The following is a 26190-nucleotide window of genomic DNA, read 5'->3' on the forward strand; positions in this document are numbered from 1 at the left end:
AAATTTTTGGGGTGGGGAGGGGGGGATAGAATGCTATATAATGATTTGTTAAAAAATGCAAGAGTTCAATTTTGTCTAGTTGATTTCTATTATAAATGGGACTGTCTAAAGTAGACAGACCTCAAGTGTTAGAGATCGATACTTATATATTTAATAAGTTTCTTAAATGTTAGAAAGATATATATTATGAATCAAAATAAATATTTATTATAGTAAAAATAAAATTGATATAAATAAACCCACTGCTGCTGCTGCAGGGATTCTCCAAACCGATTCAAACTAGAAAATGACAGGAATAATAAGTTCTTAATCTGGAAGAAGTTATCAATGCCCAAGGTTTTTTAGAAACACCCAAAAGTATTACTAAGAAACTCAAGAATAACATGGAAAGAAGAACTTGTTAAGAAAGAAGGAAAGTATATGTTTGAAAGTGAAGCCTATTATATGTGAGTGGGGCAGTTTAAAGCAGAATTCTAACAACATTCATTTATTACATGCTTACAATTCAAAACATGTATTATCATGTCATTCATTCTCTTGAAAGCTGATAGATTATTTAGTTTTCAGTTTTTTTATTTAAAAAAGTTGTAGATTGGAAATCAATAATAGTTATCTTCGTTATACTAAACTAAACTAAACTAAACTAAACTAATCCTCCTGTGTCGGCCTAGGACAGCCATATGAACTACAGACACTTTCAATAAGATACTCAATGTCAGGATCGCACCTTATAAAACCTTTGCTCCAAAACTTGTATCTAGGATTCTGCCAAGTTTAAAAAAAAAAATCAATCTTATAACCTTTTCTTGTTTAAAAAAACAAAATCAAATTCAGTATAAGGAATTGATGGTCTCACCTTGACAAGCTCCATGAATGTTATCACAAGCCCCCATGGATGTGGCTTATCAGAAATCATGCGTTCAAATATCACTCGCGTGATTTGCTCCTGTACAACCACCTCCTGTGAAAAACATTATAAAAAATATGACAAATCGTCAATAAATTTCTCAATTTATGTCTAACTAGGTTATGTTTTCAAACAATGATACAATTTAAACTCATTTGGAATGCATAATAAAAGAAGTTAAACACCTAATAAATACTAGGTTTGGATCTAGATGAGAAATAATGCTCAATATATTTCTCAATTTATGCACTAGTCCTAACTAAGTTAAATATACCTAATTAATTTCTCAATTTATGCTTAAGTCCTAACTAAGTTCTAATAAAAAGAAGTTAACTACAACTAATAAATACTGGGTCTAGATCTAAATGAGAAATTTTCAATAAATTTCTTAATTTATATTTAAGTTATGTTTCACCCAGACCAGACCCAGAAAGTGTTACTAAATGGACTATAATTTACCTCGTTTGTTTCGTAGAATAAGTAGAGAAGAACGGAAGAAAAGTAATGAGTGTGGTGGTTCGGGTAGCGTAGTTGATTAGCCATCACATTGAGAACTAGATATCGGCCTTCGGTATCGAGATCATTAATCAGCATATGGAATATATCCAAAGCAGGGGCAACTAATAACACTGAAAGTGAGGTACAAATAGGATTTGACTGTGATTGTGACTTTGCTTCCAACTGTTGTACAGCCTATATATACAAAAAGAAGGAAGGAATATCTAAGTTGATATGAATCTTAATTTATTTTTAATATATAGATTTAATTCATTATGTATTACCTGCATTCCAATGTAAAGAACAAGGGAATTCATAAGTGGTACATTGTACCAGGTTCCTGCTGAAACAGCTTCACATGGAGAGAGTACTAGTTTCTGATGCAGTTTAACTAATAACGACGACCTTTGCTGCCTCGTCTGCCGGAATAAAATAAATAAATAAATGATCGATCAAATGATGAGCAATCAACAAAATAAATGCAGTTGTTAAGAGTTACCCTCAAATAATCGTCTACTTCTGACTTCAATTGTTTCGATTTAAGAACAAAGTCAACCTCTGAAAGAATCCTGGGAGGTTGATTAGTCTCCAGCAGCAGATCGAACTATAGAGAACATGTGACACAATTAGGTCAAAGTTTTTTCTTAAACCTTGAGATCTCAAGAAGCCTTGTCCGGATTAGGGTTATTCAAATAATCTTGTTCATTTGGGATTATGGAAAAAGGAATTATTTGAGTGCATGAGTATATAATGACAAAAAAAAATATAGAGTAATTTGGTTAACAATTTGATGATATGATTGACAAAAAGATATATAAAATAGATATTAGTCTTTTTGTTCTAATACCAGGGGTTTTGTTTTTACCCTTTTTCCTGAAAGAACTTGAGATTTCATACTCTTAGTAAAAAACTATCACTTGAACAGATGACTGGATTCACAAAGTATAATAATAATTATTTTCTTTTATAAACCAGGGTTTATTCCAAACCATGGCCCCAACTTCAATTGAGGCGTTCTTAGTGGAAATCGAACCTGAGTAAGCAACACTCTTTTCATTTGAACTAATCTATAATAAGAAATACCTTCAAATTTGGAGAACAAGGATCAGGTACCCTCATAGAGCGGGGAAATGCACTTAGGACTATGTTTCTCAATTGAATACAGCCTGAAGGAATTACATCACAGAAGCCGAAGTGGAATTCACAGAGGAAATCTGGAAAATCGTGGAGGAGTACCAGCAATACCCTCAAACTTCCTTTATACAGTAAACGAACCTATCGAAAAATAAACAAAAACTAAATCATCATATCATGACAAAAATATAGATAAAATAATAAATCAAAAAGTGAGGCAAACCGGCTCTCCAATATCTGCACAAGGAATCCTTATAAAAGGCTCCAGGAACTGAAACAAATCAAGCACTAAGCGATGCATGTAAGGCCAGCCCTTATGGCCATTTCCCGACAGTAACTTTGGCATAAAACTTCTGTGACTGATAAGCTCAAGCCATGCATAACTGAAATCAAAGCCGATAAGGTTACTTCAAAATGAACCTTAAAATATTCTCTAACTTACTCTCATTAATGTCGGACTAACCTGAACCCTGGGACTTTAATGGGCTGGATTGCATGGAAAGTGCTTGCTAGAGCTGACAATACCTTTTTTTTTCACGAAATCTTTAGCTTACACTAAGAAACATAGAAAATTTTAATGGACAATGTTATTTGAAAAAAAACGTACCTGAGGATTTGCACCATCAATTAGAGGTTCCATTGAACCCAAATCTAGCAGCCAGTTGATAAACAACCTGAAATATGGTCTAGGATTAAAAGAGGTTTTCTTCTCCTTGTCATCCTTCTGAATGAGCCTCACTGTCAATTCCAGAATCTGTAAAAAAAAAAAAAATGGAGTACCATGCAACCAGTAATAACTTCAGGTTTGATATAAACCGTTAAGGATACAGACCTTTATCAGAAGATATAATTTATTTGATCCTTGGTCCGCTGGTAAAAGCTATAAAATTATAGAATGAAACAGTTGATTAGCCAAAAAAAAAAAACTTTATTAACCAAAATGATGATGTATGCACCAACATACCTTTATAATAGTGACGACCAGTCTTGAATATATATCAATAGCAAGGAAAGAAAGAGGTTGAAGTTGTGGGGATTGCAGAGTGGCAGAGCTCATTGTTTCAGAAGCTAAACAATGTGATACTGAAATTTCCTGTAAAAAACATACAAATATTGAAATCAGAAATTAACTGTAGAATAAATCTTAAATTGTATTATAACACTTACAGTGAGGCAGCAGAAAAATCGCTGAGACACATCATCTCCCTTAAGAAGTCCCATTCGATGTAGTCGTGAAACATATTTTTTACATGTAGCATCATTTACAGCAGGAAGTTCACATATGTTGTACCACTCAGTAAATAACATTGAAACCTACCATTTTAAAAATAAAACAGAAAAGGTGTCAAAAAAAAATGCAAACAACTTGAGTAAAACTGAATAAAATAAATAATGTGGAACAGTGATCACCTGATTACAAAAGCCAGCAGAGTCTGGTTCAGCCGACTCGGTTATACTGTTATCTTCACTGTGTGCTGCTGCATTAAGCACTGCAGCCTGTTTGAGATAATCAGATAATTAGTATATTTGGGATAACTTGTAGGTAGTAGTATACGGGTAGCATGGTAATTAATGTATGTAGGATATATTAGTAGTATAAGGGTAGTAAATTAATGTAGTAGGATATATTATATATATATATATATATTATTTTAAAAAAGTAGTAGTAGGACATATTAGTAGTAGGAATCCAACAACTTTTTCTTTGTTATTGTCTTTTCATTTATTTCCATTCCTCTAGAAATGATCACACCACAGGTTCATAACTCCATTTAAAACCTTTTAATACAAGATGACCCTCTTTAAAAAAAAGGCATTAGTATAGTAATTAGTAGAATAGGGGTTGTATGGTAATTAATATAGTAATAAGATATGGGTAATATGGTAAATAGTAGTATAGGGATTGTATGGTCATTAATATAGTAGTAAGATATGGGTAGTATGGTAAATAGTTGTAATATAGGGGTTGTATGGTAATTAATATAGTAGTAAGATATGGGTAGTATGGTAATTATTATAGTAGTAAGATATGGGTAGTATGGTAAATAGTAGTAGTATAGGGGTAGTATGATAATTAATATAGTAGTAAGATAAGGGTAGTATGGTAATTAATATAGTAGTATGATATATTAGTAGTAGTATAAGGATAGTATGGTATTTAGTATAGTAGTAGGATATGGGTAGCAATATAATGGTAGTATGGTAATTATTGTAGTAGTAGAATATAGGTAGTAATATAAGGGTAGTATGATAATTAGTAGTAATGTAGTAATTCATGTAGTAGTAGAATATATTAGTAGTAGTCTAAGGGTATTATGGTAATTAGTTGTAGTATGTTAGTAGCGTATAAATAGTAGAGTAGTGTATTATTTTGGTTAACGAATAAAATAGTATTGAATATATAGATTATTTCCCTATAAGGCTTTTAGGCCATTACCGTCTCACTTACAATCCTTCTATAAACCCTAGATCTCTAGGCAGGTATATCTGAAGATTTTATTTTATATTTTTTAAATGTTAAAAGTTTGCAATTTATTAGACAGACTAAGAACTCTATATACCACCTGCTGTAGAGACTCAGGGGATTCAGGTCTGGTTGTAATCTGCAAACAGAAGATCGATCAATCAGATACAACAATAACATCTAATCTCTATATATTCACAATATGAACAAACATACCTTTCTCAAAACATCAACAAGGTTAGGAAGTTCTGAAATAACTCTAGGATCATTAGGCATCAATGACCGGATAAGGGAGATTGCAAATTGGGTTGCAGCTTCTGCACATTATATTAAACCCTTTAATAATAAGAGCATAATTCATGGGTAAAGACAAAGTTTGAAAAGAGATGCATACTATTTCTTCCAGCATCAAGCAGCTTAGCCATATGAATATTATACTCAGCAAGATTAAGTAGTTCGTGGTGAATAAGTCCAACAGTTATGTCTTTGTTCAAATTCCTATCGTCATCAGAGTATATCACCTGTAGAAATGAACTTTATAAAAAAAAATGTTCCAGCATAATGCCAATCACATGGAGACTATAAAATATTTAGAGCATTCAAAAGGAGTTTTATTGGGATAAAATTGTAGGTTATTTGGATCGTTATGCACTCTTGTCCAAAAGAAGGTTATTTGAATCGATAGATGTTCCCCGACAAAGAAATGGGTTTTTGGGTGATGGAAAGTGAAAAAACAACTTTAGAAAACTAAGGTCTTTGATATTGATCTCAAATTCTAATTAATCTTGCTCTTAAATGATTTATCGTTGTTTTTACAGGCTCTACTTCTAGAAGACTTGTTTGCTTTGGTCGTTGGTTTTACTAATGTGTTGAAACAAAATGAAGGTATTCTTTCAATTTCACTCCTGAAATTGCGAATTTCGCAATTAAGACTTGTTTATATAGGATTTTTCGGTGAAAAGTAGATTATTTGGATTAAATGACTAAGTATCCTTTGTATTTAATATTTTAAAATATCATGAAAAAATAGAATAAGGGTAGTTTAGTCTATGATTTGAACGATGAAGTGATTGATGATTGGATAAAACCCTGTGATTGATGATTGGATAAGGCATTATTTGATTAAAACCAAATAACCCTTCATTGAACAAGGCCTTATTGTTTTAAGCCAAATTGTTTTATTAGAAACAAACGCACAGAAGCAGAAAACTAAGAAGAAAGGTACATTACCCAGTTAGTGAGCTCCTTAACCACCAGTTTGCTGACATCACGAATGGCAGCGAGAATGGCAAGATGAACAGAAACATGGGTACTGTCATAAGCATTTTCATATAGACCTTTGAAAACCTGTAACATGCAGAGATTTGATAATTAAATGGGACCTTATGTCATGAAATTTTTAGAAACAGAAATAACAAACCTTATGTGCCACAGCCAATGCAGCTTCATCTCTGCTTACACATCTGAGAATAACTCCAGAAACCTCGCCAATTAAACCCTGAAAGAATATATATAAAATGAATTTTCATATACCATAACACTCAGCTGTCATGAAAAATATTAGAAAATTTACACAGCATAAACAACCTGAATTTCTGATTCTTTAGCTTCATTAGCCACCATATCTTCAAGCTGAAAACCCATATCAATTGAACTTTATAACTCATGGAAAATAAGGCATCAAATAAAAATAATCAAACACATAGAATAAACGAAATTGTGTGGGACATATCTGGGTTACATTCTTCACGTTTTTCTTTTTCAGACCAAGATATTTTTCCCAATCAAGATGCTTTAAGTGGGAATCAAACTTGAGACCTCAACCTCCAAGTTAAAGACTCTAGTTACAATAAACACTCTTCAAGATCTATTTCCTCTATAAATGTTAATTCCGCTCAACTAATAGGCTTTTTAGTTGCTAAGGGCAGATATAAGAAAAAATAGCCAAACAAATATAATTGTTCTAAATGAATGGTAACAGAATAAATAAATTCAGTGAAAATAGTGAAAGAGCATTTTCAGACCTTCTCTGAGATAATCTGGTACTTCTTCAATGCATCCCCGGTAGTCAATAGTGGCTCCGACGAGCTGCTTCCAACTAAATCAGATATAGTGGCTGAAAACAACGTCTGTAAAGAAGATCCAGATTCCTGTCAATAACAAATAGATTATGGCTTGACCAGAAAGATGCAAAAAATAAGTCTCAAGGAAGCATAATTGATCTTTATACTTTCACAATGTTGGAAGTCTCCACAGCATGCGATTCACCATTAACTCCTCCATCCATGCTGCTGAAATTTAACAAGTAAGCCATTTACAACATAGACTTAGAAACGGAGAATCATAAATCTTTGAAGTTTTTTCGTTCAAACCTATGGAGCTGAGCTGCACTGGATTCCATCTCCTCAGAGGTAAGATCTAGAGGCTGTGTTAGTGAACTAATACCAGAGTTTATCAAGTCAGATGAATAAACTTCTTTATTTTGTTGTCCTGATACTGAACTATCTGGTTGTGAAGAGCCAACTGGTAGAATATTGTAGTAATTGGTTGATTGATTCTTCCATGGCAGCTTCATAAAGTCCTATGGGGTGAAAAAAACCAATAGTAAGAACATAAACAAGATCAATAACAGGGAGAAAGTGGTTTTTATATGGGTCACACACCTCATAAATCCTTTGTTGAGAATTGGACAACCGATCAGGTTTAGGAGGATGGAGGGACTTGTAAATACCAGAATCATAAAATGGAGGAATAACACCATCTTTATGCTTCCTTATAATAGCAAGCTGTTGATCTATTTCCCCATCAATGGCTTGTACTGCCTGTTAAGAGAACAAGCAGTTTCAACCAACAACAAAAGATCCAATTGTTTTATGACCAAGGAATATTGATTTAAAAGGGAAAAGAGTTTCTTAGCTGGATTTTTTCTTATTGGACAATCCATACTGCCCAACTAAAGAACTTCTATCATACAACTTCCGTGAACAGACATGCCACAATTGGGCGATTTAGGCATTGTAATATTAATGTGAGCACTTCTATCACTCTCTGAACATGAATGCGGACAAATTTTGACTTTTACCTAAACAACCCATATACGAAAAAAACTCGTGTCTATTTCTAAAGAATCTTCTTTACGATTCTCTATTCTAAGTTCTTTTGCCAAAATGATCAACAACACTTGCATTATGAGTCAGAAAAATAAATAATTCACAAAAAGGAAGAGATAAAAGGAGTAGTAAAATGATTGAACCATAAGTCTGGTAACACTTGTCAGCCTGGAGGATGTTTGTGGGTCATTTCATGCCGTTTTTTGTCCAAAATAGTAAATACTACTTGCATAGAATCTGCTTAAATAAAATGGAATATATCATCACTGGAAATGACTTGTTATGGAAATAATATTTTTTTTATTTGAAGTGGTTATTTATTCTATTTCTTATTTATTCCTAGATTCAAGAACTAACTAGGAAATCACAAATAAATAAATACATAGCCTAAAACTTTCGGATCACATAGGATCGGCGATTAAAGTGTCCAGGTCTTTAGATAGAGAGAGATTAATAGGGTTTTTCTTTTTCAGATGTGTTTAACACTCCCTTTAATCGTATCGAAATGATATGATGCCCGATGTAATCGTATCGAAATTTAATAAATTGGTTAGTGATATTTCTGTCTTACAGCAGAAGGATACTTATATACGGAAGGGAATGAAAACAACAAAAATATAGAGCGACAATAATTTCAGTAGAGGCCATGATCATCCACTAGGTTTGACAAGGACAATAGAAAAGTTATAGTGTGATTCCTAAATCAAGGGAATCAGAATTCTTCGGAATGTTCTTGAAATTCTTAATATACGATTCAGGATTTCAACAATCAATTGTAATTTTGATGACACAATAAAGCTTCAGCATAAATCCACACTCAAGAAAAGAAGAGCATTTCAACCTTCTCTGTAGCTGCTTGTTCAATCAGCAAACATCCCAGGTCAAGATTATCATTAGTAAAAAGTTGTACAGCTTGCTCAAGAAGTTCATTTCCAATGCTTATACCCTGCAGGATATTCCTCAGATGACTTGGAATTGAACTCAGTAGAGGTTCCTATCGCCAGATACAGAATAAAATCAGAATTATAAGGCATACGCTAATTTTTTTTTATCATAGCATCTCACCTCGGGTATATATAATATTTTAATCAGCTAAAAAAGGGAAAGATGCATATCTCTAGACAAACCTTGCAGGTCACATGAGCTAAACTTCCAGCCAGGCTTGAAACCATCAGATGAGCTGCATTACGCATTAGACTTTCATCATGCTCCTTAGCATAATCCTATAAACACTTGTTATTTGTCAGTAAAATATCATGCAGCCAGTTCCAACAAACTTGCAAATAATAGTAATTCGTATGGAGACACCTTAAGAACAAGTTCTTTGGTTGTCTGAATGGCTATGGAGACACTTTGGTGCACAATCCTAGATATTATTTCCATTATAGCTTGATCCAAAGCACTTGCAATCGCACTGTAACGATAAACACAACATTTGTAATATAGTGGACTTTCTTTGTTATCAACTTTTTTTTATGCTCGCCAAAAATCACAATCATCTAAAAATAATGTGATCATGATCAAAACAATAACCTCATCATGATAAAGAAAATAATTTGTATACCAAATGAAGTAACAAAAGCTATACGATAATCTGGATCATGATCCAAAAATTAATCTAAAATCATGATCCAAAAATATATTATATACTGAACGGAAAAACTATTTTCCAAATAGGCTCAATATTTCATTTATGGGACAAAAATAAAAATTAAAGTATTTTCAAACCTCTTGAAATGCAAATAAAGTCCATGAGCACGAAACATTGGATTGACGATGACCCGCTGCTCAATGATAGATGCTGGCGCAGAAAGCTGAAAAGGAGAGCCTTCTCAAATGGGGACAAGAATGGAGAGAATACACGAGGGAGGGCAATATAATATCACACCTGGTTTTCTGGAACCGTTGACTGCTGTTGTAATAATTGTCCATGGACAGATGACAGCTGATCAGACACATTTAATGCTACCATCTTTTCATCCTCCCTCGGTGCACCGGCAGTTAGATGAGGGAGAGGAGCAGTAAACTATATTGGAGTTTTAATATAAGACAGCAAGTAAGTGGTCCCATTTGGAAACACTTATTTTTTTGTTTGTTTGTGGATATGTTAGAGATAGATTCAAAATTTTATGTTGTTTCTCTATAAGAAAATAGATCCATATACAAAACAAAAACTTTAAGAGTTTCCAAACAAGGCAATTAATAAGACAATCAGTCATGAGAGCAGCAAAACTAACCTGAGATTGCATGTTTGAGTGCCCACCAGGGAGAGCTGGTTTTACCTCAAGAGGCAGCTCAACTTGATTCAAGGAAGAGGCTATACTAGATTTGATTTCACTAGAGGCACCAGCATTTGTGATGGAGAAGTCTGGATTTCCTTCAGTTTTCCTAACTATATCCTTGAGAAGAGAGGTTGGATTTACCTCCTCCATATTCACACCAAGATTCTTGAACAACACCTTCAAATCAAAAACCCACGTCAGCAAGTAGGAACAAACACATTACAGAAAGACAAAGACACCAATTTTAAATAAATACCTCAATATCAAACTTCAGATTCAATTTCAGATTAGGCATAACATAAATCTCAGTAAGTAACTCAAGAATAATCATAGGCCAACGATTGGGAGGCTTATAGGCTATACTGTTTTTACATGATTCTAAAATCTGCATCAAGAAGAAAAAATTAGATACTACACTGCAATCTTGAAATGAAAATCCAAAGCTTCACTGAAATAGACCTTAGAGGTGAATGGTATAACTGCAATCATCAAACCTTTCTCATATGCCTGCAAAAGAACATCAAAATAAGTGCTTGTTTTTCAAGAAAAAAACTTATGATAAAAGTGGTTTATTTGGTTTATAAGGGTGTTTTGGTATTTAGTTAATGATAAGATGGAAGAGTGATTAATGATGAGATAATGGTACCCAAATAAACTACATAACAAGTTATAAGAAAGTCAGAAGAAAGTAGAGCAGGGAGCTAAAAGGAATTAAATCATATGTCAATGAGTTAAATAGAAATAGAAACCTAAAATAATTACCTCTATGATCAAAGACTTTGGATCAATTTCACGTTTACTGAGGTACTTATTGCTTCCGACAGTCATTTTCCCAAGCCAGCTTCCAAGATTCTTCAACAAGGACCGCTCTTCCGAACTGGATTTTATAAGTTCTGAGCCCAGTAGAACCTGATAAAACTCATTGATGAAGCTCACAGCAACATTTACCAGAAAATTGTCCAAAAGCATTGTAGGGAGCTATAGGACAGACCTTGCAGTTTTCATATGTAGCCTGTAAAATCTCTTGGTGTAAAGACCTTGAACCCACTATACCCAGGAACTTCAAGTATAAGTCATGAAAATTCGGCTCAATACTTGCTCTGTCAAGAAATTCAACAGAAAGTTAAGCTAAAATTGAAAGCAACAAAGCCCAAATAATCCTGTAAGCAAGTTTGACTATCCCATGATTACTACAGTCCAGGTAATGTGTTTGAACATAACCGTAGCCTTCTTTCTACGCTGCCACAATATTAATCATGTCAGCTCCTACCATTTCACAATAGCAGATCCAGTCACCTGGGACCTAATGGAATATTGAGGAGGGCCCTCCTTTGGCAGCTTATGCTTTACTGGCTTGCAACTTGTTTTTATCCATCCATGGATCACCTAGGTATATAATATACAATTCTAACACAAATCTAGGTATAATGATCAGCTAACCTCTGTTACTACTTCTACAACGATGTTCTAGAAATTCTTCACAAGCTTATTGAATTGATGATTAATCAAGTAAACCATCATGCTAATTATCACTTCGACAAGTCTTTAATTACTTTTGCAGGCCATTTCATCCCTTATAAACACAACATGCTCAATTTAACACATTAAACTGCCTTACCCACTTAAGTAATATTTAATCATAGATTCACTTGATTGCCCACTATATTTCAAAATCAGATCTCATCCATGATCCTGGAATACAAAATCAACTATAGTTTTATCTCCAAGTTAATAGGAAGAACTTTATGCATATATTTAGTTTTTTAGGATACCAACTCAACAATAAATAGCTAATCCAGTTGCTTATAATATTAAAATCATCTCATTTCACAATCGGAAACCACATCTAGGCTCTTCCAAGCCATTATCAGGATCCCTAGCCTTGAAGCACTTATACTAGATGATGCATGTATGTTTATGAATTGCGAAACAAGATATTACTCATTGGTGTATGCATTCTCACCTCTTCATAACCATGTACTGGGCAAGCCAAGGATGATATTGATCTATCAAAATTTCAGTAAACTCCTTCGCTTTTGATTCAATATTTGCAGCAGACAAGTTGTTGATGATAAACGAAATCTTATCCTGAATTTCTGGTGCTGGAGCCTGTAAGAGAAAAGTTGAAATGCACTGAACCAACAGAAAACAAATACCAACAAAAACTAAAGGGCATTTCTCACAACAATTGCCAGAACACAATAGGTAGAACATGCGAGTAAATTGACAACCTTGACATCTATTCATTTCTCACATTCCTGATTTTTTTGAAAAATGTCACCGTTTAATACTAAAAAAGAAATACAAGAAGCATTCAGTGATTACAACAGAGAAAGAAAGGGGAAAATGAGGAAAAACAACTAGAAAGTTAGATGCCAATAAGATCAAAAAAATAGAATCCCTTACAAAAACCCCTCTTTTCTTAATTGATGCAAATGCATGAAGCATGAAACCTTTAATTCTATCGAAACCGTAACTTTTCCCTACATATATTCTTTTATTCTTATCTTTCCAAAGAATCCACCACACTATGTGAGAAATGGTCTTCCAGACGTCGGTGCTGATGTTGCGTCTAGATCTCCGGCCAATCCATTGTTCCCAAAAGTCAAAGACTTTAAGTGGCATAAACCAATGAAAATTGAGGATGATATGAAGGAGAGCTCATATGTCCCTAGCGATATCACAATGAAGGAGGATGGTTTCCTCGCTCTTCGTGTAGAGACAACACCTACTATCCAAGTGAAATTCCTTCTTTTTGAGCTTCACGGTAGCCAAAAGGCCCTCATGAATTGCCTTTCAGCCGTAAAAGGGGATCCTAGATGGAATTTTAGCTTTCCACAATTTCTTCCAAGGGAACCTAGTTAGTTACCCTTGGAGAGATGACCGGTAAATGACACTACTCTTGAAATTAGGAGAGCCGACAAGATTAAAAACATCAATAGTCTCATAGAGAATAGAATATGGGAGAGCATCTCCTCCTGGCTGGCAAATCTACCTACCGTGAATGAAATATGGGGATCGAGAGTCTCCCAAGTTTTGGTAATACGACTCCAAAGACTTTTTCCACGGAAAGATCTCCTTCAAGCGACATCCATTCGTGCTCACCGCTCACGTTGACCATATTTGGCGATGATTGCATTTTTCCAAAGGATACCGCATTCTTTAAGAAATCTCCACCACCACTTACAAAGAAAGGAAGTATTGAAAAGAGAGGTTTTGATCCCGAGGCCTCTATCCAATTTATTAAGCTCCGTGGTGTCCCACCTTACCAAGTGGGACATACAAGAAGAGTTAGAGTTGCCCCATAGAAAGTTTCACATGATGCAATCCATTCTTTTAGCCACTGAAGCCGAAAATGGGAACAGAGACATAATGAAAGTCAGTATTATGGCTAAGGAGTTCTTCGAAAGAACCAATGTACCACCTTTCGAAAGGAGCTTTCTCTTTCACAGGGACAATCTAGTCCCCATTATCTCAATGATCCGGTTCCAAATGTCTTTGTTACTGATATTGGCTTCAAGGGGAAACCCGAGGTACTTCATGGGAGAGAGTCAATTTTGAATCCTAGAATACTATCCAGGTGATGTGAATTATGAACTTGACCGATGGAAAAGAGCCATGACTTGAAGAAAAGAACCAATGTACCACCTTTCGAAAGGAGCTTTCTCTTCCACAGGGACAATCTAGTCCCCATTTTCTCGATGATCCGGTTCTAAATGTCTTTGCGGGGAAACCCGAGGTACTTCGTGGGAGAGAGTCAACTTTGAATCCTAGAATACTATCCAGGTGATGTGAATTATGAACTTGACCGATGAAAAAGAGCAATGACTTGTCTCTGTTGATCTTCCTGAAAATCCGCATGTATTCAACTGTGGGCTCAGCAAGAGAAATGATATTGACCCTCCTTTCGTAGTACCCAAGTTGATCCCCGTGAAGAGACCGCGATTGGTTACCCTCTCGAACAACTTTGATAAAGCTTCCATTATGATCTTGAAAAGGAGAGGTGATTGGGAATCTCCTTTTCTAAGCCCCGTCCATCTTTTGAAGAGACTGGAAAGTTCTCCGTTGATAATTATGGAAAACCTAATTTCTGTAACACAAGTTTGATCCACCTTCTCCACTTCTCCCCAATACCCATCAGTCCAGAATATAAAAATGAAAATTCCAGTTAACGTGAGCTAACGTGATCAAAGACTTTCGTGATCTTGCGGCCTTGCACGAAAGTCATTTGGTTAGGATAAGAAAAGGGCTTTCAGCCTATTAGCCAGTGTTTTTTCCATGAGGTTTGTAGAAGCTCGAAACAAGGCTGATTGGCCTAAAGTGTTTGAGTTCTTTCTCCCCTTGAATCTTACGAGAATGATAAGACCAACATTATTGATAATTTCTCACATTATTGATAATTACCAACAAGTGACTTGATCAGGAAAGCAACTGGATAACCCTTGTATTTTCTACTACTAAATATTCTTCTTATAAGTAGCGGCCCAGAAGATAGCTAGAAATTTTATTTTAAATATTCTTGTAGTTTTTAAGGAAAATACAGATATATATGTAGTATTAAAATTTAACCAAAAACAGTTCGGCGTAGTTGGTTAAGTAGCCTGACAATGAGTCTTGTGCACCAGCTCTACAGCTGTTTAGTTTGTACAAAATATTCTGATGAAGGGGTAGCCCTACTCGACCGTGTAGGTCACCTTACCCTAGGGATGCCACTGATTCTAATATATCAAGCCGCCCCGAAATCCAGCGAACTAAATTTAAAATTTATCTTTAAATGCTTTTTAATCAGATTGTCATATAATATTAGAATGCATCAACTACCACTCCACTAACCAAAACCTCTCCATTCACACAATATAAAATCTTACCGACTTCCCAATGAATTCAATTTTCAGAGACCTATGCATGCAATCAACAAAATGAATGTGTTGAATTTGCATAACTACGAATAAGATTAAGACTAACGAGTATTGCTTCTTGAATAAAACTTTTATCCACCAGAGAAAATCACTGAAAATGACGTGATTATGTACAATCCATTTATCGGTAAGCCATACATAATTAATAGTTAAAATATATTATACACAAGCAATCAATAGATTTATTATATTAAGCATAAAATGAGATCATGGAAAATCCAGATTTCTTATATTATGTTCAGAAAACTAGACTCTTAAATTGATTCCGGAAAGATCTAAGAATATAACTTAATAAATGATGATAACGTACCTGAGTATATATTCATAGATAAATAATAAAAAGAACACTTACATAAAAAGTAATTTTGAAGACTTAGAAATTTCATAAGGTAAATGGCAGATAGGCCAATAGCCTAGAAGTATACATTGTTAAGGATTTTGATGACTAAAATAGACAAGTAGATGGATAAATCAGAACATAATTTTGTTAGATTAGTATTGAAATTGAAAACATTCTGATAAAACTGGAAAAGATAATAGTAGCTGTGAAAGTATATACAACTTGACAAGTACAAATCGGATCAGACACATGAAGCATGAATGAAGCAGAAAACAGAAGATAAAGTGACAATAGAGTGCAATGATGCCTCAAAGAACTAAAGCCAAACCTCTAAAGGAGTTCCCCTTCTCTCTGCGGCGGCAACAAGTGTTTCAATGTTCAAGGCAGATCCAAATCCTGTAGAGATAAAAGAAAAAATAATCCCAAAAGTATCAGACTGGAAAAGATGTGCCTGCAAACTGTAAAAGCTAGAGTTGTAAGATTATGGAGACAAAAATCTGAATCAAGAGTAGTAGAAAATCCCCATGTATCAACACCATGCTCGAAATATATACCAGTAAAGGGGGACAAGTTTATGGTTGCAGTCACACAGAGTGGCTAAATCATAGCATGCATATGTGTAAAAGAAATGGTGATGATTGAACCCTGAGAGATAATTACTTGTTGAGGCAATTGCTCGAGAGGGACGTATAAATCCGACTGATGAAGAAGGCGGCACTACAGTGGCGGCAGTAGCAGCATTCTGTAATTGAAAATTTAACACAGAGCAGATAGATTAGACGGCCACAAAAATCACAATCCATAGAGTTTGAAATAATTGCACCATAAATAATATAGGTTGGCACATGTCATACGTTATGAGCACTAGCATCAGTCGAGGGCACAGGTGAAGGTTGGACCATAGGAGGTACAAGTGCCATATGATTTGATGAAGGCAAGGAAAGCTTTTGACTCTCATCCAGAGGGATTTGATCTCTTTGTTGAAGCTGCAGTGTAGAAGAAATTTGCAAACCAGGTTGTGTGCTAGCAGATCCAACTGATCTGTGAGATGAACTTGACATCTGATTTAAAAAAAAAAGAGAGAGAAATGCTTATAAGCCTAAATAACAAAATTAACAAGAAAAGTAAAACTCAGCAGCTGGCCACAAAGAAACATCCAAGAACCTAGATAGTATAATGCCTGGGGCTACTACAGTTTATAGAATGAAATACTGAAGTTCTTTTCCATAACAGTACACTTCATATAGCAGGTTTAAGGGGAAGTATGTGAAAGCCATTGGAGCACGAGTTGTAATAACACATGCATTATGAAAATCAAATCTACCAACCCAGTAGAAAGACCATATGATTTTAGAAGTGACTTTTTATTAAGAGAAAAAGAAAAGGTCACTTCTAAAAGCATATGGTTATTACTACTGGATTGGCAAATTTTAGATGTGAACTATATACAACAAAAAATAATGTGTAACGATCTAATGGTTAAGGAAGAGGACTTGAATCCCACATCAGAATTATAGGGTTCCAATGTGTGGTTTAATTGCCCTTGGGTTCTCCCGCTTTAATAGCGTTTTTAAGGTGTGGCTCTCCTAAGGGTTGTTACATAATGTTAAGTAAAATGTAATAACCCAAATGATAAACTATGCAAATGGATGCTATTCTAGATGTTATTGGAAGTTGTCCAATCAGATTCAAGAAAAAAAAGGACAGGTCCAACAGATCACTTAAATCCTCACATGGGCCCCATTTGGAAAAGGGATTTCTGTTTCTCAATAAATTAAAGCTCACATATGTCAACTCATCTACATTAACCATTTCTCAAACTAAAATTAAAGCACTCACGTAAAAGTGTTTGAGATGCACCACACTCTATTATCAATTGTTTACAAATGTGTTCAAATAGACTATTCCAAACCTATTTTAAATTAATGATGACTGCAACTGATTCTATTTACACTTCACATAAATATCTCAAAAACATTTAGAGAGTGATAGTTCTAGTCACCAGCCATAAATAGACTAAATGAGAAAATAAATCCTTGACCAAACTTTGGACATTAGTGGTATAGCTCATCCAACAAAATCTGTTAATGTCAAAAAACACAAGATAAATACTTCTACTTGAATACAGCATGAATTATTTTCAGTTAGATGGTAAGCAGTCAGAACCACATGAACTAATTGGAATTAATTGTCAAAAGGAGGCTAGACATTAACAATCAATGATCTGTGATCAAAACCCATTCACTATCAGTACATTCTACCAATCATTATCTTTTGACGAGTAATGTAGAATATTACATAGAATTTGTGGATATCCGAATACAATAAAGTTACTTGCGTTTAAATCTATTTGGATAAACTAGGAAGGTAATTTAAAGTGGAGTAATCATCTATACTCCACTTAAAGATAACTACACCATGTTTTTAGGGAGTAAGAATTATCTGGAGATAAACTTATGTAAAGTCTATTTAAAGGGAACTATCATTAGAATAACACAACACCATTATTATCCACAAGTAATATTAGCTGGCCAGTACTTGACACAATTGACATGACTTGAATTATGAGGAAATCAGAACCCAATAAACAAATACTTGCCTCTGCATTGGTTGCAATTGAATGAGAAGAGCCATGTTGTTCAGAGGCATTCAACCTTCCTAAGTCTGCTTTGGCTATAGAAAACCTAGCAAGTGCTCGTTCAACCAATGCAACAAGCTCAGAATGAGTAGCACGCAGATGAGAAATTTGCAAAATATGATTGCAATACTGAGGCCACTCAATTACACAATCTACAAATTGTTCCAAAGCTTTTGTTCCAAAAACAAACATCTGCAAGAAAAAAAAACATAAGACACCTATTGCTATAGAAACAAATCATGGAATACATCCAATTACTAACTGTTGAATCTGCAGGTTTACGTAATGCATCCAAAACAGCACGGAGCGCTACGCCAAGTGGCAGATGAGCTAATAGCTGATGCTTGATGAGAGAGCCTGAAAAATATATCAGAACAAGGACATGATCTTTGAAAACATAATAACAAAATGCTTCAATTTCACAATATGTATACAAAAAGTAGCATGGTTAATAGCTAACTGTGCCTTAGCTCAATAACTCAATAACCAATATTTAAGTAGACACTCAATGACCAATACTATTCTGATGCATCAAAGAGAAAAAAAAAGATTGAGAATCCAGATGAAAGTAACAATAAGCAAATACTATCATCAAGGTTCATAAACCAAAAGTTGACACATGCAAAGTTGAATATCTATTAATTATACCAGTTGGTATAAGAAGGAACTTAAATAATCAATGGAACACTATCACAGACATACCACGAACAATTTATCAAAAAATAGTGCAATCAATCCAAAGTTTTTAAAGAAAGGCATCAAGATATGCTTCTATATAATAAGTTAAGAATAAAACTCCCAATTCTAACTTAATCCTTCCAACCATTGAAAGGGTAATTAATGATAAAATGGTTTCTCATGATTTATTAACTTTGCATGAAATTTTTACTTTTGAAATTTATTTCTCTACCAGAATTGAACAAAATATCCACCTATAAAATCCATAATAAACATGAACTGGCCACTATAAAACCTAGTTCATATAGCATTCTATGGCATTGTCTTTACTTTCAAATTTTTGATGCAACTATAGTAGGCAGCAAAAGAATCTGCAGTCTTGCATCGTGGACATAGTAGGATAGAAAAATTAAAATATAAGAAGTGCAGTTTGTTTTGAGATCTAAAACTGCGTAGGCTTTTACCTAAACCTTGCTCACAGAAACCAAGTTGTGTTAAATTCTAATCTACTGCAAAAACAAACAATTGTACCTTACTGGTTTGTAAGCTTCTTTTGCACAATAAATATTAGCTCTGACAGCTTAAACTTAACTCTAGAAACATTAGCATTATATTCATCGTCACACGAAAAAAGGCCAAACACTGAATGAAATAAAAATAGATTAGCATATAAGAGTGTAAGACTATATAGTACAGGGTTGAATGCTTAAATAGACATTGTTTAGATCCAACAGAGAGGTGAAAATATGTTTGACAAGATAAAATTTGAACTAGTAAAATGAAGATCAACATCACATCATAAATCATAATAAGCAACGTTTTACATAAAACTCATAAGTACAGCCCATGTGAAAGGGGTAGATTGCAGTATATATTATACATAATCTATGAGATTGGGTTTACCATAGAAGGCTGCGGCAATTTTGAGTTGCGTCTCAGGGTATTTTGGGAAAAATTTGTATTCTTCAAATAGATTGCGAATAATGCAGCCAAAAATCGATTTCTCCCTGTCAAAACATAAGGACATTGAGAAGCAGTAATAGGTCAACAGTCAATAATCTATGTTTTATTTTCTTATTTATTGTTTTATTTTTTTCCTTCCCTTTTGTAACGTTTGAACGCATCTTGCGCTCTTTTAATAAAAGTTGACCTTTTTAAAAAACAAATAGGCCAACAGTCTAATGTGCAAAACATTATCACAAGGCCTTATCAAAAGAATAAAGTTGTCTAACTTCTCTCCTAATTCAATCAAAGCCTCATCTCCTTATCTTAGTCTCACCTCCTGTGTTCCTATTCAGTAGTCTATTCTTTCAGATAACCTGATACTAGCAGGACAATGCCATGACACAATGAATTGACAACTTAAGACTGATTCAGATCTTTAAAGATTGAATGTTTACAAATGAATAGTCCATGGAACTTTCAAATTACTGGAATTTAATGGTAGGGAAAGATGAGATACATCATTACAAAAAAAAAATCACTTGCAAAAGAAACACATAAAGGAATATTTAAACAAATAACTACAGATTTATTACCACCGGAATCTTAACTTTTAACTGGGTAACAGCATCAGTAATCATGATATGAAAAACCACCATAGCTAGTATCATACCAAAAGCAAAATATCAGGCTGGATTTAATTAGCTATCAGAACCAGATTGATAAAGTACCAATTCAATGTGGTGAGTATATTGCTAACCTATAACACGTAAAATGAAGGAGATAGAGAAAAAAAACAAATAATGCTATCCAAACAGTTTCATGGCAAAAAATCACCTTTCATCATGAGACTCGTTGAATTGTATCATCATCTGTATCATCGCATCAATGGTCATTTGGCCCGAGAACATTTGTTGGAAATAAGAGTTTACTTCTGCCTCAATGTCATCAACAGGTCCATCTGAGGTAGAGAGATCTGATGGTGCAGAACTCTTCATGTGTGAGCTAGCATGTGTATAAGACGTAAGCTGCTTTTCCATTTCCTCAGTTAGCTTGTCAGTGACAATCAACCCCGTGTGCTCTTGAAGAACCTTCAAAACATTCAACCATTAGAGCTTTGTTAAAAAAAAGTGTGGTCAAATCTCATAAGAGATATACAATAAACAAGCTAAATGAAATAACACAAGTGAACCTTATAAACAGTAGGCGCTGTCCCTGCGTAAAGGTTACAAAGAGAAACAGACAGATGAGGTGTTCCAGCAGAGGCATCCTGAGATGAGCCCAACTGATCCTTTGCGAATCTGTTGCACTCCTAGAAGAAGCAATAGCATATTAGTTAGTCTCAGATGTGCGCTTGTACTGACAAGGGAAAGGGATGTAATCATTACCTCATAGAAAGAATTTGTATATGTAGTTAAATTAGATCTCAGCCACTTTTCCATATCTACAAGATCCTTATGAGAAGCAAGAGCAGCCAATCGGATACCAAAAGAGGATGGAACCATATCTAGCACAGGTGATAGTATCTGTGGTAGAACGAAGACATGGTGAATTTACAAATATCAATATGCATTAATCTCAGAGAAGCTCAGGCCAATATACAAATTCTGCTGGGATAACAAGTAGAATATGGGCAACTAAATCACAATAACAAGGTTCATGATAGTTTGCAAAAATGCATTGCACTAGGAAAATCCTCAATATTCATATTTTTTAAGGACGGTAGCTCAATAGTAACCCCATAAGCACAAAGCTCAGATAAGGTTGCAAAATAGGCACTAAACCATCTCATTTCTTGGTATCCTTGTTACAGGATGTAAGCGACGCAGTTAAGTAAAGCTTTATTTATGATAAAAACAGCTTATACATGAAACTCGTTTAATGCAGCATTTTATCAGATAAAGACTAGTAATGGAGACCAGAACAAACATCCAAGCAATGCAGATAATCACCCACAAATGGTAAAATAAGGAGAGTCCATAATTAGCTATATCAAACTAAATGTCAAAGAAGAAGACATCTTGAACATCACTACACAGCCACAAACTATTGAAGATGTAAGCGGCGCAGTTTAAAGCTTTGTTTATGAAAAAACAGCTTATACGAGAAATTCGATTTAATGCAGCATTTTATCAGATAAAGACTAGTAATGGAGACCAGAACAAACATCCAAGCAATGCAGATTATCTTCCACAAATGGTAAAATAAGGAGAGTCCATAATTAGCTATATCAAACCAGATGTCAAAGAAGTAGACATCTTGAACATCACTACACAGCTGCAAACTATTGAAGATGCATAGCAGTTCTTAATCGAATGTAGAAACACAAGACATGAGGTAAAAAGTATTCATGGAGAGGAAAAAACATGAAAACCAGTTCATACCTTTAGCTCCTGGCAAATGTCAAAAATTCTACTTATGTTTTCTGGATTAATGCTATGAGCATCCACAAATCCTCGCAACAAAATAGCAGGATTTTTGTTCCACAGATGGAGAACCATGTCAGCCCCTGCACTATGGTTAAGTATCACCGGAAATGCTGTAGATGACAGCTCACGCTGAATAAGATTGTAAGTCGTCTGCATTTGGAACAGCGATATATGTTAAAATGAACACAAAGATAGGAAATAAGAAGCATATCCTATTTGAAGTGGGATACATTTATGTGTGACATGCCAAGAAGTACAACTTCAGGACATTGTTCAAGAGGAAGCTTAAGCATTGACCGAACAGCATCCACATGACCGGCTTCAGCTAGTTGGCATAAAATTTGCAACAGATCAAGGCATATCCAAGCATTACTTGTAAGTCCTGTATGAAGTTTATGAACCTGCACAAAATCTGCATATGCCTACGAAAATGGGGAAATTTCAGATCCAGTATGATGCAATCGATCAGAGGCCATTTTTGCAATGAAAGGATCACATACCAATTGACTCTCACAATGCGCAAAAGTAAATATGTCATGTGGAGCAACCACTGCATACTTGAGGAAAGATAGTTGTCCCTCGGTATTTCTCCAAAGAGATCCACAAATGGCATGCAGTGGAAACGGGTCCTGCATCATTGTGATAACATTGATATCAAATTCTAGGATGAAATAAGGTTCTTCATTCTTTTGAAATAAGTTATGGCTATAGAAATATAATTCATACAAGAAAGATGCCAACCTGACATGCTCGCCTATAAACTGACATGAAAAAGGAAAATGCTGCCTCATTAGGAATGTAGAATCCCTCGTGATCAAGGTTTTCAATAACTGCTGACCAACTAATGCTAGGAGCCTGCAGTTCAGCCATTTCAATTAGGACCAAAATGCTTCTTACATCGCAGAGCATAACATAGGAGGGAAGAAATCAAAATGTTCAAGCCAAATTAAGTACAAGATAAAAGTTGAACCTACAAGTTGCTTGATTGAATCAATCAAAACATCAATATTCCATGAGTTCATCACAGGCTGATCAGAAGAAGCTGTACCACCAAGAGCACAATAAAATGTTGAAAATGTATTATGGTGGTCATCAAGTCCAGTATTTGTGCAAATGATTGTGCCAAGTATTCTGGCAACAACAACTTCAGTCAAAGGTAGGAACAAAGACAACAACTCCTTGCATTGTGACATACTAACTGTGCATCCATAGCCCAATTCCTTTATGATATCAGCCATGCTCATCTCCTTCTCCATTTCAGCAAGGAGAGCGTCAAAATTAGCTTCATGATCTTCATCAAACAAGTCCAAGTTCCTAGAGCCAGTGAGGAAGACCATGAATCAACAATCTTAACCAGTTTAGAGAAATAAAAATTCAAAGACATAAAAGAGGCCATAGATGGACAAACTGATGCCTTGTGAACCTTCCACTGGGAAATCCATGTGACATCAACGGGGCCAAAATAAATTGTTCATCTCCCTTCAACGGCACCAAAGATAGCATCTGGATAAACGAGTCTAAGTGCTTGGAAAGGCTTTCAGATTGTTGAAGGAACATAAAGATGCTCTGCATTTGTTCAGCTGAACCAATAGACAGATTATCTGCGCATAACTCCCCAATCTGTTGTACGCAGAATTTCTTTCCTGCGCATAGTAAAAAAACGACTTTAAAACTCAATATGCCCTCAAAAATGCAGAAAATACAAAATAAGAATGATGTAAGAAAATTAAAAACAATAAACATGTTATCAACATCTAAGAGTTGTATAAACTTACCACATACTCCAAGATCTGCATTTCCCAAATCTGACAAGGCAAGACCAACTCCAATTTTCTCTGATGTTGACAAGCCTAGTGCCTTTGATAGATTCTCAAGAAAATCTCCATTGATCACCTTATCCCTTAGCGATTGACACAATATTGTACTGAAATTTGGCTTGTCTAAGATATGTTTGAAGATTGAAGAAAACACTGGATCAAATGGTTCATTTTTCAAGCCTTCATCGTAGATATTTAAGTAATCCAGGCAGGTCTGAAGGACCAGTATGCTTCCCTCTGTTCCATACCCCACGTACTACATAACACAGAACAATTCACTACAACATATCAGTAGATGGAAAAAATCAATCCATTACTTATTTTCAATCCAAGTCTACCTTGCAAGAATTCATAGAAATTAGTAATAAAAAAAATCTTTCTATATGAAACTACACCATATAAACCCACATTACTGCAACTTAGGCATATGTAACTGATGTGTAAAAGCTAGTTCTGGGCAAAGATAATTCAGATTTTATATGGTATTCTAAAGCTACTAACTCAACCAAGAGATGGGAAATACAGTCTCTATTTATTCACTCAGTAGATTTATTTAGGCTACTAAATACAAATGAAATAAGGAAAATAAATAAATAAATAATCACAATATATAGTAGTGTCAAGAAGTCTAGTGGTAGTATCATTATCACAATTTATTACTATGTTGATGCATGTTCAATCATTAAGTGAACATCACAAGAGAATTCAAAAAACAATGCTCTTGTAAAATCATTGAGTGAACTTATCAACATGATCCTACACAAATTGGACCAAGGTAGTGTTTAAAAATGCTCAACATTTATGAAACTGATCATGATCATGTTCACTTATCCTATATCAGTGATCATTCAATGAGTCCTTTCACCATTTGCATATATAGTCCTAGTTTCCTATCCAGAACTATCTATATGAAGTAAGAGAAATGATCTAGGGTTGTTTATATACGCTACAAATGAACGAAGTTGAAGAATTCAGCTCGCCTATGAAGAATACAACCTTCCTATAGACAAAAACAAGATTTAACATATCCTAGATAAATTAGTAGGGAAATTTAACAGTGACCTCGCAGAGATCGTCAAAGACGGCGTCGGAATTTAATCCGTTCAAGCTCTGCAACAGGTACCGAATCTGGACCGCTAGGGCCTCTGAGAATCCCGGCATGACGACGAAACAAAGCAAGCCTAGGGTTTTTCAGATGCTCGGAGAGGATATGCAGTTAGTTAAGCTTGGAGAGGACGAAGTCTGATCAGAGAGAAAATGAGAGTGAAATTTTGCTGAATTGAAGGGCTTATATACATTTTAGTTAGGCCTTGTTTGATGTGAATTATTTGGAATTATTTCCAAATATAATCTATACCTACCATCATAACATTTATATCATCATTCAATTATCAAATTATTCATTATTTTATTTAAATTCTCACTTTTATATTGAATAATTTTATTAAAATTAACCATTTGATTATTCAAATAATCTTATATCAAACTAGGCCTTGGTTTATTATATGTGTGGATAGTTGAATTTAAGTAGTTTCTTATTATAAGGTTTTTTTTATTAAATGAAGCACATGACTTAATTATTATTTTTTTGTAGTGCATTTATATATATATACATAACAACTGGAAATTGGTATAATAAATGCAAATATTTGTTTTTTCTATATTTTAGAAAGATAAAATAATATATATGGTCCTACCTCACTTTAAGGATAAGGTAACATATTATTATATTATATAAGTTCATCTATAATTTTTTTTTATGACTGATTATGATAATATATGCGTTTATATAGTGCATTAATTGAGTTTTCACCAACAATTTTTCTATATATATAGTGCTTCTTCATCTTCTAACCTTAATTGGATAGTAAGTCTCATAGGATTTATTAAAAGCTGTATAAAATGTTTGTTTGTGTCTCATCAATTTGTTTTTAATACAAACATTGAGTTTCACCGACGATGTTTCTCTATATTGTTCGTTCTTAACATAATCGTATATATTTCCAATGTTTGTTTATAGCCTTGTATTAAG

General features: G+C 34.4%; 1 protein-coding gene across 7 annotated transcripts; it reads right to left on the reverse strand.

Annotated features, from left to right (window-relative positions):
• Window positions 1-456: 456 nt before the first annotated feature.
• On the reverse strand, window positions 457-25416 carry LOC124918945 (CCR4-NOT transcription complex subunit 1-like). Of its 7 annotated transcripts, none has more exons than XM_047459024.1 (51): window positions 25221-25416; window positions 24117-24414; window positions 23765-23984; window positions 23316-23655; window positions 23083-23196; window positions 22842-22970; window positions 22572-22763; window positions 22297-22491; window positions 21301-21438; window positions 21105-21224; window positions 20750-21003; window positions 19874-19977; window positions 18555-18649; window positions 18254-18484; window positions 16509-16715; window positions 16315-16396; window positions 15983-16050; window positions 12359-12504; window positions 11387-11495; window positions 11158-11304; window positions 10855-10902; window positions 10652-10780; window positions 10351-10572; window positions 10002-10139; window positions 9842-9927; window positions 9422-9527; window positions 9241-9336; window positions 8955-9107; window positions 7667-7825; window positions 7376-7584; window positions 7234-7294; window positions 7028-7153; window positions 6591-6635; window positions 6424-6501; window positions 6234-6350; window positions 5398-5524; window positions 5220-5320; window positions 5104-5142; window positions 3950-4036; window positions 3707-3853; window positions 3504-3632; window positions 3372-3419; window positions 3147-3293; window positions 3003-3064; window positions 2763-2922; window positions 2489-2680; window positions 1905-2009; window positions 1690-1824; window positions 1367-1600; window positions 857-961; window positions 457-765 (listed from the first exon to the last, which is right to left on the reverse strand). In XM_047459024.1, the coding sequence occupies exons 1-51, from the start codon at window positions 25317-25319 to the stop codon at window positions 649-651; spliced, it is 6996 nt and encodes a 2331-aa protein (XP_047314980.1). In that variant the 5' UTR covers window positions 25320-25416; the 3' UTR covers window positions 457-648. The 7 variants fall into 7 exon arrangements, with proteins under 7 accessions (XP_047314980.1, XP_047314979.1, XP_047314983.1 ...); XM_047459023.1 differs by having other exon boundaries at window positions 23756-23984; XM_047459027.1 differs by having other exon boundaries at window positions 7028-7132; window positions 7234-7291; window positions 23750-23984.
• Between the last annotated feature and the right edge of the window lie 774 nt (window positions 25417-26190).

Source organism: Impatiens glandulifera, chromosome 1 (assembly GCF_907164915.1).
Source record: "Impatiens glandulifera chromosome 1, dImpGla2.1, whole genome shotgun sequence".
NCBI lineage: Eukaryota > Viridiplantae > Streptophyta > Magnoliopsida > Ericales > Balsaminaceae > Impatiens > Impatiens glandulifera.

What these genes read in the sequence shown, in the direction of transcription:
- LOC124918945 (XM_047459021.1), bottom strand. Translation starts at nt 25,319, where the DNA reads ATGCCGGGATTCTCAGAGGCCCTAGCGGTCCAGATTCGGTACCTGTTG. An exon ending in AACAAGCAGCTACAGAGAAG is followed by an intron (nt 7,826 to 8,954) that starts GTTGAAATGCTC and finishes TTCTCTTAACAG; the next exon opens with GCAGTACAAGCCATTGATGG. An exon ending in GTGCAGATATTGGAGAGCCG is followed by an intron (nt 2,681 to 2,762) that starts GTTTGCCTCACT and finishes ATTTTTCGATAG; the next exon opens with GTTCGTTTACTGTATAAAGG.